At 38.0% G+C, this 13,430-nt stretch overlaps 1 protein-coding gene across 1 annotated transcript; it reads right to left on the minus strand.

The window, feature by feature from the left end:
* Window positions 1-1,026: 1,026 nt before the first annotated feature.
* LOC137179512 (multidrug and toxin extrusion protein 1-like) lies at window positions 1,027-12,442 on the minus strand. The gene is made up of 16 exons (XM_067584243.1): window positions 12,135-12,442; window positions 9,193-9,294; window positions 8,995-9,063; window positions 8,618-8,766; window positions 7,620-7,662; window positions 7,416-7,460; window positions 7,219-7,316; window positions 6,815-6,912; window positions 6,012-6,193; window positions 5,732-5,840; window positions 4,843-4,918; window positions 4,257-4,326; window positions 4,032-4,164; window positions 3,822-3,916; window positions 3,638-3,701; window positions 1,027-3,556 (listed from the first exon to the last, which is right to left on the minus strand). Exons 1-16 carry the CDS (start codon window positions 12,318-12,320, stop codon window positions 3,312-3,314), a joined length of 1,764 nt encoding a protein of 587 aa, XP_067440344.1. The 5' UTR covers window positions 12,321-12,442; the 3' UTR covers window positions 1,027-3,311.
* Between the last annotated feature and the right edge of the window lie 988 nt (window positions 12,443-13,430).

Raw genomic sequence — 13,430 nt, forward strand, 5'->3', positions numbered from 1 at the left:
GACCGAGCCGGGATACTCAGCTTCTAGTGGTCTTCAATGGTAAATTTATCCTCCGCTAGGGTGTCAGACTTGAGGGCTCTTAGGAAACAAAAGGGAACTGACCTATCTTGATTAACTGCTGAAAGGTGTAGCCAATATTTTATTGAAAAAACAAACAACTGGGGCCTCTTTCACGTTGCCCTAATCCTCTTCCGTGCCCCAACAACCAAGACACCAAAAAGAAACTCTCCAAAATTACTCAGTTGTTTTGTAGTCAGTTAATTGTTCAGTTACATTTTCCATTTTTTAAATTATAAACTCCTGCCACGTTGCAAAAAACACTAAATTCCCCACCCCAAAAAAACCACGGACATCAGTGTTCTCAGTGGTGGCTACCTCATTTTGCCTTGTGAACCATTTGGTTCCCAGTGTGTCCTGTGGCAGGATATCGGTGCTGTAGACACACCTAAAAACACACTTTGTACACGGATGCACATTAATGTTTTTAACAACTTGTACAATTAATTTCTTACAAACAAAATACTACTAAACAAAAGCTTGATATGTGGTGCTCACCTAAACTTGCATGGTTTCTTTATTTTCCTCATGTGAAGATTACTCTAGCCTTAAAGGTCCCTGAGCAAGTAAGTGATCAATATTTCCCTCTGATAAGATTAATAACATTTTACATGTTTAAGAGTTTTGTTGTCTGAAATACTGTTGCATGTTAACAGCATCTTCCTACAGTATCTTAGCAACACATGGTTGCTACCTCAGAGTGCATCACTTATTTGTATGAGGATTAATAGATTTGGTGGATTCATATTGAAAATGTTAACAACTACTTACTTCTACATGATCAATATTGAAGTCAATTAATGCTATTTTAATTTTACTGGGACATTAAGAACTCTTCCCATCCCTGTATTATTGGTAAAAGGACATGTTCCAAACCATCATGTAGTATCTTGTGTACTGTGAAACAGAGCTTTCAGTGTGAGGTATGGTATGAGGTACTGTTTTATATACAAATACAATACAGCACTGTTATGTCAATCACTTATTTATTCATATTGAGAAAATGACAATGGTAAGAATATGACTCATTAGAGAAAATACTCTCACCCTGTTGCTCACACAACTTCTTTGGCTTTGCTGATTTTCACTTTGATTATTTTCTTTGGTATTTGTAAGTAAAACACTCATTTGTCACAAATGGCATGAAAAAGAAGGAGTAGTTTAGAGAGTACTAAAGGCAACTCATTTACATACTAAATACCACAGACTTTCTGAGGAAAACATCTACATCTATACTACAGGTATATACTGTATAAACACAACAATATTCACAAGTGTTGACCAAGAATCAAAGACTAACACTTACAAGGAACCTGAATAAAAAATATCAGAGTTTTATGTTTTGGTCTTACAAAGAAAAGCCTTAGATGACAAAACAAGGCATCATATGATCTCATATGACCTTCCAAATATTCTTTAGAAAACACACTTACTGCACTTTATATTTGCTTGAACCCAAGGTACAGAATGTAAACATCTCAAAAATGTTCCTCTAAAATCAAAACATCTTTCTTTCTAACCCGACCTGAGCTGAACTACCTTCACACATGATATCATACAGCGCCTTACTCTCACCTGGCTCAGGCATGTTTGAAAATTAAAGCAAACACTGCATGCCTGAACAGATTGTTCATTAACCCTTTCATGCATAGTGGTCACTACAGTGGACAGCTATTCAAAAGCCATTTTCTTATATATGCATGGGTTTTGATGGTATAGTTGCACATCAGCCACCACAGTGGACTCTAGTGTGTCATCTCATACACTGCCATTCATTGGCCAGCCTTTGTAAGTGAAACACAGACACTCAAAATCAAGATGACTGCCAGCCGGCAGCAGCTCAGGAATATCTTCCCAATCCTTCTATGGTAGTAGACCCTTGCAGGTAAAAAAAATTTTGTAATATCAAGTAACAACTAAAGAGTAATACAATTGTTAAACTTTCCAAGTATTAATTTTATGTTGGGAGAAAATGATGATTAATCATCTGTCCACTAAGTTGGACATCATGCATCACTGGCTATATTTCAACTACAATTATACTATTACTGCAACTTTGTTGTTCTTGAAAACACTTCATCTGCAGTAACTTTTTTGGCTGTGAATCAATTGATTTATGTTATTAGAATGTAACTTGTAGTTTTAGGGGGCTAAGGATACTGAGGGAGCTGAGGATGCTGAGGATGCTGGGGGGGTTGAGGATGCAGAGGGGGTTGAGGATCCTGAGGATGCTAAGGAGGATAAGGATGCTGAGGGAGCTGAGGATGCTGAGGGAATACCTGGCACCTCAAAAGAATGTCTGGATTAGAAAAGAAGGATCTTCTGCATTTCAAGTCATCTGTAGTTCATGTGCTAATAAATACAGTAAGACAGAAGGGAGAGGCTGAGCAGTCAGGAACAAAGTTCAATGTTTTGGCATTGCACTGAACAGTATTAGAATATGTTAAAATATGTTAAAACAATAGTTTAACAGCTTTGAAAATATATATTATTTTATAGTTTTCAAATAATATATAATTGTATTCATTGGTTTGTTAAATACATATTCCTTCAGTTGAAAACTCAAACACATGCTGTCCACCTGAGTGAACATGTGAAAAACTCCTTGAAAAATGCATGTTTAAAAAAAATGAAATTCAATTTTTTTTTTCATGCCTAAAGAGGAATAAAAACACTTAGGAAAAAAATCCTGACTGAGATTATGATAATTCATGCATGAAAGGGTTAAAGTTGCATTAAGTGGTTTCAACTTCTAGGGGTTACACGTTGACTCCAACACAAAATCACAGTAAAAAGCATTGACATAAAGACATACATCAACTTTCATCAAATTTGTTATGATTATTAACACCTGCCCGATATTACACAAACATTTGACAGAAACAGAATGACATGAGCATCCCATTTAAGCTCTCTATCTTACTACCTGTTGATCAGTCCAGCACTCCAAGGTCAATCACTTGCATGTAGCTCCTGGTTTGGTCCGAAAACTCCTCAAAAAACATCTGTGTCTCTTTGGTTTGCAAGATGTTTGACTCTTAATTCAGGTTGCTGTCCTACAATGGCTGCCCAGTTATATGAGAGGGCTGTGGGCTAAAAGCTGTGCAAAATTGCAGACTGAGGTGTTGATCCTCAGTGGGATCAACAGCACAGTAACCCTTTCACACTACAGGGTGATTTAGTGTTATATATAAATATTGCTTAGCAGAGCTTTATGCTATCAAACCTGACAGCCTTCAGGTTGACTGGCAGCACTAAACCATCAGCAGCCTGGTGAGGAAGGTATTTGCGAAGATTCCAGCCACGAGGATGACGACCATGAGCAGCAATGTCAGACCACGCCGCAAAACAAGCTGTGTTACTGAGAGAACATCTCCTACTGTAGCAGTAGCAGTTCTACTCTGGCATGCACCATCTGCCTCCTGGTATGTGTGGTCTTCCTCAGCACTCTCACAACTGGAGGCAGTAGCGCTGACCTGGGCCTGGTTGTGATTGGAGTCTAAAGGTTTAAGAAAGAAACTTTAGTATTAACACCAAACTCTCACACAAGATATGTTTCAGTCAGCGTGCCAGTGCATACCTTTGTTTCCCATCCCGATAATCTCTTTTTCTTCTTTAATCTGGACTCCTGCTCTCACAAGAGCCTGATCAGAGACAGTTAGAAAAGTTGTGTTAAAGTGATGTTTTAACTTCAATTTCATCTCACAAAGTAAATTCCATTTACAAAGTTGAATTCTGAGTGTTCAAGAGATATAGGTACGCACCTCTTCAGCAGCCTTTTTCCAATCAAGTTTGTACACAAATGCGACAAAGAATATTGACTGCATTAACACACAAATGGTAAGTCCTGTCCAAAGTCCTTTTGAAGAGATCAGAGAAGAGTTTTAATGGCTTTACTGAATGTTACTTGACAAGCAGGAGACAAGACAAATTGTATTAATGTATATTATAATATATCAATAGTTGGTTCTTACCGACAATGCCCATGTTTGCTGCGAACATCAGAGACACACCAATAGGGAAGCCAATGAAGTAGTATCCCACCAGATTACATAGAGCACCAATCAACTGTTTTCCTGCTCCTCTAAGAACACCTCCAGCCACAGCCTGCAGTCATCAAACACCAATTTATTCAAATCACTTTCTGTGCCTGAAATGCTGATTTCTGGTGTGAAATTGTTGTTGAAATTGTTTCTCACCGCGACAGCATCAGCAAGATGCATGAAGCCAAATATTATCATGACGGCAGCAACCCTCTGTAAAATGTCTCTAAAAAACATGCAGATAGAGATTCTCAGTGGAAACTAAAATATGTTCTGGCAAGGAGACGGACAGGAGGAACTGTGAGTACATTAGTGAGGTGACTGCATCTAAAAGTATCTCAAGCCAACTTATAGATAATAACACTGCATGGGAACAGCACCCTCCCACCATATCCCGTAATGAAGTAACCTGTGATAAGACATGACATTATAACATGATAACCTCTATGTTAAAAATCACCTTACTTAACAGAAATTAAAGTTTCTGTTTCCTGAAAGTTTTTACCAACCACCATCATGGCCTAGGAATATTATGTCTCACTTAAAACTGCAGAAAAAATGCGTGCTCATCACATATAATCTGTTAAAGTTAATCGCTGTAGGTGAAATGGAACAAAACGGGCAATTGGCAACAGTTTGGCAGACTGATAAGGAGTTCAATATTGACTTAACTAAAGATACATAGAAGATGTTTTAATTTCTGTCAGTGCAGGAAAGTGAAGGTTATTGTGTCTTTACTCACTCCTCTGAGGTGAAAATGTATCCAATGACATTTCTGGAGATGCCGAGACTAGCTCCAACAAAACATGCAATTATGACTGCAAAGAAAGAAGAAGAAGAAGAAGAAAGAAACAAAAAAAATGTTAAATAATAAAGATGAACACTGTGTGAAAATCTGGTTTTGAACAGTCTACATATTAAAATCACCAGGGAATGAGTGATTTCAAGTGCAATTGAAGTTTCAATCATGAGAAATAGCTCAAAATGTGGTTTATACACTACATCAAAACTGTGGATGTTTTAGCTTCAACATCCTTTAACATACATTTTAAATATAAAGTGGGATTATCAATGCAGCAATTTCTGGTCAGCATTTTCCCTTTACTTCTTGTATTGTATGAAAAATTAAATTCATCTCCTTCATCAGGCCATGCTTTGAATTACATGAAAATCATAGTCTTTAAAATGAACATTCAGTGGAGGAAAATCTTCATAACTGAGACAAAACATTACAGTAATTCAAACAAAATGTGTTCATGAGGTTTTGAGAACAGTCCAGACTATCACTGGCACAGAGCTGCCATCTAGAGGTGACATTTACTCCTGGAAAACGGCAAGCAACTGCTTGATCACACCATCGATTGGTTGGGATCACTTTTTAATTTTTTTTAAATTAATACCACAATTATTATACTTCATTAACACTACATTTTTAGATTGGCAGACATTTATCTTTACTATATACTTTATATGTTTTAATGTACTTGACAGGTTTGTGTTGATGAGACACATATAACCTAAGTGTCAAATATATTTTTAATGAAACCACTCATGGAAAGGCCTTCTCATTACATTCATGCCTTTCTGTAAATGTAATGCTGGCAACGTGTAGTGTACGCGGTGGCTCTTACATGCACAGATGATGGGAACTTTGCAAGACAGCTTAGCCTGCTCAATGTTTCCTGCACCAAGGGCATTCCCAACCCGTACACTGGCAGCAGCAGAGAATCCAAGTGGGAACTGTGGAGGAAAATTAAGATAAAGTAGCCGTACTTCCCAAAAGTGTATATCAGCTACTTTTCCTTAATTAATTTTTCATTGGAGTAATATAAAGGTAATAGTAATAGTAGAGGGTCAGACTTTATGATTAATTTGTAATTAATGAAACAAAAAACAATTTAGAGGAGTCACCATGTAGGCTACCACCGCCAGCTCATATACTACTGACTGAGCTCCCAGTTCTGCCTCACTGATTACACCAGCCAGGAAACCTCCCACCTCAAACATCCACCACTCCAGACAAAGCATGAGCATACTTGGGATGGCCAGCTGGACAAAGGATCCCCACTCCTGCAGACAGTCCAGTGACCAACCTGTGGGTCAGAGGTCTGTATGTCAAGCAAGTGTGTAAAGTACATTGTTACTCTGTCATTTAATCCTGTAGCATTTGGTTATGCTCACTGAGTAAAATCACAATAAAGGTAAGAATGGATGGATTTGTACTTGACAAAATCTATCCATTCAAGTTCATGATTTGAAAGTATTCAAATATAGTTGGTGTGTTTTAGAAATCATTAAATGAGCATAAAATAAGCCCAGATTGAAAGTGCTCACTCAGTACATGACTAATCATGCAAACTTTTATCTAAAGTCAGAAAAAAACAGAATAACTGTACTGCTAGTAAATTATTGCTAGTCTTACACAACAGTCTTCAGAAAAATTATGAAACTTTTAAGTGAATCCTAACTCGTACCAGCTGCGTCACCACTGTAACCTCTCCTCTACATCACATTACACAGTTAGAGTGTAACTAATTTTGTCAAACTTTACATACTGGAATGTCGACAATGAAAGACCACAAACTTGACTGATGAAAGAGATGCAATGACTGGACTGAATAAGTAAATGAATGCAGTCAACCTCATAAAGAGAGGAAAAAAAACAACATTTTAATCAATTCCATGTTGCGGATAAAGATGAAAAGACAACTGACCTCCCCATGTGGCCTTGTGCAGACCCCTCCAGCAGATGTAAACGTAAAGCACCACAGCCAGCAAATACTGTGAGATAGCATTGGCTGCTGCAGATCCACTTCAAGAAATATAGAAACAAAACAGCAGGTTTTAGAGAGCAGAGAAATAGAAACTACAGAAAGCAGTTGTTTGTGGACAGACATTTTTCTGACAGGTGCTCATGGTTTTAAAACTAGACTTCACACACTGTACATTTTGTGTCCAGATGGTTATTTGGACTCATAAAAAAGATGTTACTGACTAAAAATGCAGAGTGATGAGATAAAGAGAAACCTCTGCACATTGTAATCCATCACAAATATTATGATTATAATCTGCTAATAATTACTAAACTCTAACATGATAATGATGTAAGAAAACTCACGCAACCCCCAAATCCAGATGATAGAGGAAGACGTAGTTGATGACTGCATTGAGGATATTTCCAATGACTCCAGTTATTACCTGAGGCCATATAATTCCCTGCAAAAAAACAACACAACCTGGTCTTAATGTTGATTGTAATAACTAAGCATCAGCCATTATTAAATTCATTAGTGGCTTTGTGTCATAAAACTGTACCTGATTTTGAAGATACCTCCCTTGCAGCTGGTACATAAAAGAAGCCTGAATAAGGAAAGCATAAAATTGCAGGGGTGTGAGTTTGACATGAAGGTAAAGAGCAAATTTGAGACTATTTGAGAGTTATGATCGAGCATAAAGTAAATACGTAGTGTCTATTTTACTGGTCTCTTCTCACACACACTGTCCGGAATGCAAACTCACCGGCAGAGCAGGCATGAAGATCTTCACATACAGCTGGGACAGACTTCATGGCAAAAAAACAAAAAAAACAACAGATGAATATACATGTGGAACTGTGGTATTGAAACATATTACTGTACATATATATACACTGTATATAACATATGAGGTTATGAGTCATTAGGATATATCATCTAGTTCTGGTACCAGTAAATGTCTTTACCAAAGTTCATGGCAACTGCTATCCAGCTGCTGACGAACAGTGCCATCCTTGAAGGCTTAGAACTGGATCTAAATTATGTCTTAGAAGACACAGCTGATTAACAGTAAACAACCCAATCTATAGGAACTGTAGATTCCCTTAACTGATGTGCCAATTACATTTTTCATCAATTGTTCCCATTGTCTGTGAACAGTAGCTTCTTTCTAATACAGCTGCATAAGTATGAGTTCCTGCAGGTATCAAAGACAAAAATTTTGATAATCTGTGTGCATAAATTGGTAATTAACTCCCTTAAATCAATCACTCTATCTGTCTAGAAGTTGTGTTTTCAGGCTGGTATAATCAATAATTCTATAAGAACAATGGATCAAATGACTACATGCATGTGAAATTTGTCTCTGGGAGTGATGAACCCACTGAGAATTACCACACAATTTGGCAGTGCTCCTCAACTTTACAGTCTGGAGTGCTTTAGCATCTTTTAGCTCATTGTTTTGATTTTATGGCCTGCAGATGTAATGTTTTGGTTCATTTTTTATCACTCTCATAGTTGTGTTTACAGCTTGTTGTGTTTACAGCTTGTTCCTGCTGCCCCCAAGTGGCTAAAATATGAATTAATGTACATTTAATGTAGAGGTGACCTCAGATTACTTAACTAATTTGTACAAATTAACAGCCCTACCTCACTCAATTTCTAAATTAGTACAAATATAAACAGATTGTCAGATAGATAAGACTATATGTTTGAAAGTGTCACGGATTGAGAAGCAGCTTTTGGGGATTAATAATGACTGACCTGGCGACCTCTGGGCTCTGTTTGACAGCAAGTAGGAGAGGTTCAGTGTTGATGAGGATAGCCCAGCAGGGGAAACAGGCCAGCAGCAGAATCAGAATCCCCCTCTGAAGAATCACACCAACACGCTTCAAGTTACCGCTCCCATACGTCTACATGAAACAAGTAGACATATACTCAAATAAGCAGAGTCAGAAAACACCAAATCACACCAATACACAAGGGTTTGACTGATCAAAGAAAACTAACTTGATACAAAAGTTCATTGTTGAGTTGTTTGTAAGGGGACCCCAGGACAACCTGGGAACCCAGTGGTAGTGGTTGTGTTTGTCTTGGTTAGATAAATAAAGTGAAATAGAAACCTTTGTTGTGGATATTACCTGAGATATGAGGGTATCACAAGTTAATGATAAACCAGTGCCAATGGAAATACCAGTGACGTTAACCACCTGCAATTTAAAAAAAGACATAATTCAGGGAAAACCTTAAACATTAACAGATAGATGATTCAATCGCCTGTACAGACAGACTTGGATATGCAATACAAACACAGACTGGACTTGAGCCAGCCTTCTCACCGCAATTGATAATGATACTCCTGCAAGTTCTGTTTTCCCTAGGTGACCACAAAACACCGTGCTGACGAAACTGATCATGAAGACCATCAGCTGGGAAATGACCTGGAGTACAAAAACAAACACAATACCCTCTGTTGTTTTTTCTGCTCATACAAATGCATGATACTAATGCAAAAATAACAAAGAAAAACATAGGAAATCTCAGAAATGAAACACAAGTGATTTCAGAAAAGGACAATAACATGATTTTAAATATATTTATGAGATATGTAAAAAAATCAACACAAATTCCAAACTCAGAACAGAAATTAGATAGTCATTATCTATAAAAAGTCATTATCAACAATGTCATTATCTATAAAAAGTATCATCATAAGTCAAAGCAAAACCAATGATGTTGAAATGAAAGTGTGATAATGCAAAGGTGACTTAGTCCAAGGAATGAAACAGGTTAACACTCTGAACAAGGTATACCTATAGAGCTACAATGATTAATCTATTGGTCAATCGACAGAACTGAAGTTCATCAGTCACAATTTTGATAATCGTTTTGAGTCATTTTTTAAGAAAAAAAATGCCAAAATTATCAGGCTCCATCTTCTTAAATGTGAATATTTAATATTTTCTGCTTTCTTTAGTCTTCTACAGTTGTAACCTGTGTGTGGAGCAGATGACCATATAAAGGAATCTGTCATGAGCCAATGTCAGCTTGGGCTGAAAGTAAAAAAAACTGTTGGAAACTGAGCGTTCAGAACAGTCTGAAGCTGGTGCTTTTTGTTAACAGGGATTACTTCTACATACGCTTACCTCATTATTTGACACTTTGGCCACATTTAATATGAACATCTGGCATTGTAACATTATATATATGACTGAAAATAAGGAAAATCATAATAGGTCCCCTTTAATGTTGTACTTCTATGGCACAAAGTCCTCAATAAATCTGTGCTTCATGAGGTTATCACAAACTAATAATACATTCACTATGCTCAGAGAGCGGGACAAACAAGGATGTTAATAAAGAGCATCAGTTCAATTGTACCCACAAAGAGACCCCTATAGGATAAATCCTGCCCTGATAATAAGGGAACAGTAGGGGAGACCAGGGACAGTTGTAACACTTTTTGCAATTTTCCCAATAAATCAAAAACCATTGGAACTAGAACAGTCCATTTGCTATATTATAAACTGCAATGTTGTTTCATGAAATATGTACAGGTTGAAAATTGATTTAAATACAGTCGCTCCACTGTTACAATTGTCCCAGTGTACAGGGACAGTTGTAACATGTCAAAAATATACATAATTAATCAATCAAACACTCAAAAAGAAAAAGATGATTTCTTTAACATTCATGTTATTGTGACTATTCATTTCTTTTTTTTAAGTAATGAATACCTTTTTTCACACTACATGACAAAAAAGAGGGGAAGCCATCAAATTATAATGAAAGAAAATTATTTAAAAGGTAGAACACACATCCTCAAAAAAGTTTAAACATGAAATCAAAATGGATTAGTTTGAGGACAACAGTCAGTACAGGGTCACATGGCAAATGGCGTTTGATTTGGCCACTGTCCTGACTGATTTGCCCTGTTTTATGCCATCTGAAGCCCTCTCCAGCAAAGGAAGTGGGACTCCCCTGTCTGTCTTCCTCTTTCTGATATTTAGCATGCTGTAAACTATCACATGTGTTTCCACTGACTATTAGCTTGCAACTGATTATCATTAACTTAGCATGTAATTTAATGACATTTTACATTTCATTTTCTACCTATCTATCTGTCTATCTATCTATCTATCTAGCTAGCTAGCTAGCTAGCTTATGTAGGCCTTAAGATTTTTAAAATATAAATGAAACTTGGTTCGGCTGTGGCTCAGGAGGTAGAGCGGGTCGTTCACTAATTGGAAGATTGGCGGTTCGATTCCCGGCTCCTCTAGTCCACATGCTGATGTGTCCTTGGGCAAGACACTTAACCCCAAATTGCCCCTGATGGCTGTGCCATCAGTGTATGAATGTGTGTGAATGGTTAGCTTCCTCTGATGGGTAGGTTGGGACCTTGCATGGTAGCCCCTGTACCCATTCAGCGTATGAATGTGTGTGAATGGGTGAATGTGATTCGTAGTGTAAAAAGCGCTTTGAGTGGTCGGAAGACTAGAAAGGCGCTATACAAGTACAGTCCATTTACCATTTACCATTTCAGGGACGGTTGTAACAAGGCGTTCTCAGTATCACCAGCCATGTTTTAACCTTGTGAACTAGCTTGACTGCTAGTTTGACACATGTTAGCCATTTCTATTTTTAGCTTACAAAACAGTGTTTCTAATCATAGGCCTACTTGTGTGAATTCCTAGACATTTGATTTTAGGACAGTATCCAAAAAAGTACATCTGATAGAAAAGTTAAATTTATACCTCAAAAACCCCCCCAAAAAACACTGGTAACTGGCAGCTGGTAACTTTCTCTGGGAGTTTCAAATGTGGCTCCTTTTTGTTAGCAAGAAGACAATCTAACTGAGCATGAGCAGAGTGAGTTTAATCACTGTGGCTTGTTTCTGATTGTAGGAATTCAAGGTGTTACAAGCATCCCATGTTACAACTGTCCCTTGTCTCCCCTATGTGTACTGCAACCTCTTGTTGTTTCTCCTGTGCTGTTCAGATATTGAGAGGTTATGTATGTAAGTCTTTGGCTCCTGCATTGTTCATTAAAAATATGGATGTGAACACATTTAAACAACATTAAATTTAAAAGTTAGCACTCAAAAATCAGTAACTGTTTCATTACGGTCCAAATATTTGAGTACACGACCTAACCACTGTCCATATACATAAACACAAGAGGACTACGCTATATACACACATGCATGTATACATACAAACGCATATTGTACATAAATAATACACAGAGCAAACTTGGAGGGGCTCTGGTGCGTCAGTCTTACCACTGGTCCCGCTAGTTTGAAAAGTTGTACCAGCTCATTGCGGTAGTCCAACGGGATAAAGTCTCTCACGCGTTTTAGGCACGAGCCCGGGGCTTCACCGGAGCCATGAACAGAGGCTTCACTTGCTTTTAAATCCTCCTTCACTACTTCACTAGACTTAATTGGGGTTTTACTGGAGCCGTCCATAATTGTGCAAACTTAGGCGCTCTTCACAAATGATGTTGACAGTGCTCCGTCCAACTGTGACGGACAATGTCAAACGAGGTGTGACGACTTGGTTTTTGATAACCAGAGGAGGGGTTACGCACGTGGGACCACTGCAGATTTAAAGAGCTTCCTCCAACCCAACCACCTCGTGCGACCGTTTTGGCGAGTCACTGCTATTGGGTAGACGTGGTGTTGCATTCAAGTACTCATTTTGAGATTCAGTTGACTCATTTATCATAAACATATAACACAACATGTATAGTGTATAATAACGACATTGTAGCTCCATACTCTGTGTGCACATGTACCGTTAGTAAAACTACTAAGGGGTGTTTCATCAAGAATATCACTAAAGCCAGGTTCATTTTCAGGACATTAATCAGGTTTAAATAAGTTTAAAGCTCACCATGAAACTCCAAACTAGCCTGGTCATACTTACAGTGCATTCACAAAATATTCAGAACTTTACTTTTTTCACATTTTGTTATGTTGCAGCTTTATGCTAAAATCCCCCCGGGATTTTAGAACTTTTTGAAAATTTATTTAAAAAAGGAAAAACTGAAATATCACATTGACATAAGTACCCAGACACTTTGCTCACTACTTAATTAAAGCACCTTTGGCAGCCTCAAATCTTCTTGGGTATGATGCAACAAGCTTTGCACACTTGGATTTGGGCATTTTCTGGCATTCTTCTCTGCAGATCCTCTCAAGCTCTGTGAGGTTGGATGGGGATTGTTGGTGGACAGCCATTTTCAGGTCTCTCCAGAGATGTTCAATTGGTTTAAAGTCAGGGCTCTGGCTGGGCTGGTCAAGGACATTTACAGAGTTGTCTCTAAGCCACTTCTGCATTGTCTTGGCTGTGTGCTTAGGGTCATTGTCCTGTTGGATGGTGAACCTTCAGCCCAGTCTGAGGTCCTGAGCACTCTGGACCAGGTTTTCATTAAGGATATCACTGTACTTTGCTCTGTTCAGTTTTCCCTCAACCCTAACCAGTCTCCCAGTCCCTGCCGCTGAAAAACACCCCCACAGCATGAGGCTGCCACCACCAGGCTTCACCGTTGGGATTAGGTGATGGTATTGGGCAGG

The sequence above is a fragment of the Thunnus thynnus genome, chromosome 3 (genome assembly GCF_963924715.1).
Source record: "Thunnus thynnus chromosome 3, fThuThy2.1, whole genome shotgun sequence".
Classification (NCBI taxonomy): Eukaryota; Metazoa; Chordata; class Actinopteri; order Scombriformes; family Scombridae; genus Thunnus; species Thunnus thynnus.

Coding starts and splice junctions, on each gene's coding strand:
- LOC137179512 (XM_067584243.1), bottom strand. CDS start 12,320: ATGGACGGCTCCAGTAAAACCCCAATTAAGTCTAGTGAAGTAGTGAAG. Junction 4,165..4,256: donor ATCTTGCTGATGCTGTCGCG/GTGAGAAACAAT, acceptor TGATGACTGCAG/GCTGTGGCTGGAGGTGTTCT. Junction 3,917..4,031: donor AGCAAACATGGGCATTGTCG/GTAAGAACCAAC, acceptor TCTCTTCAAAAG/GACTTTGGACAGGACTTACC.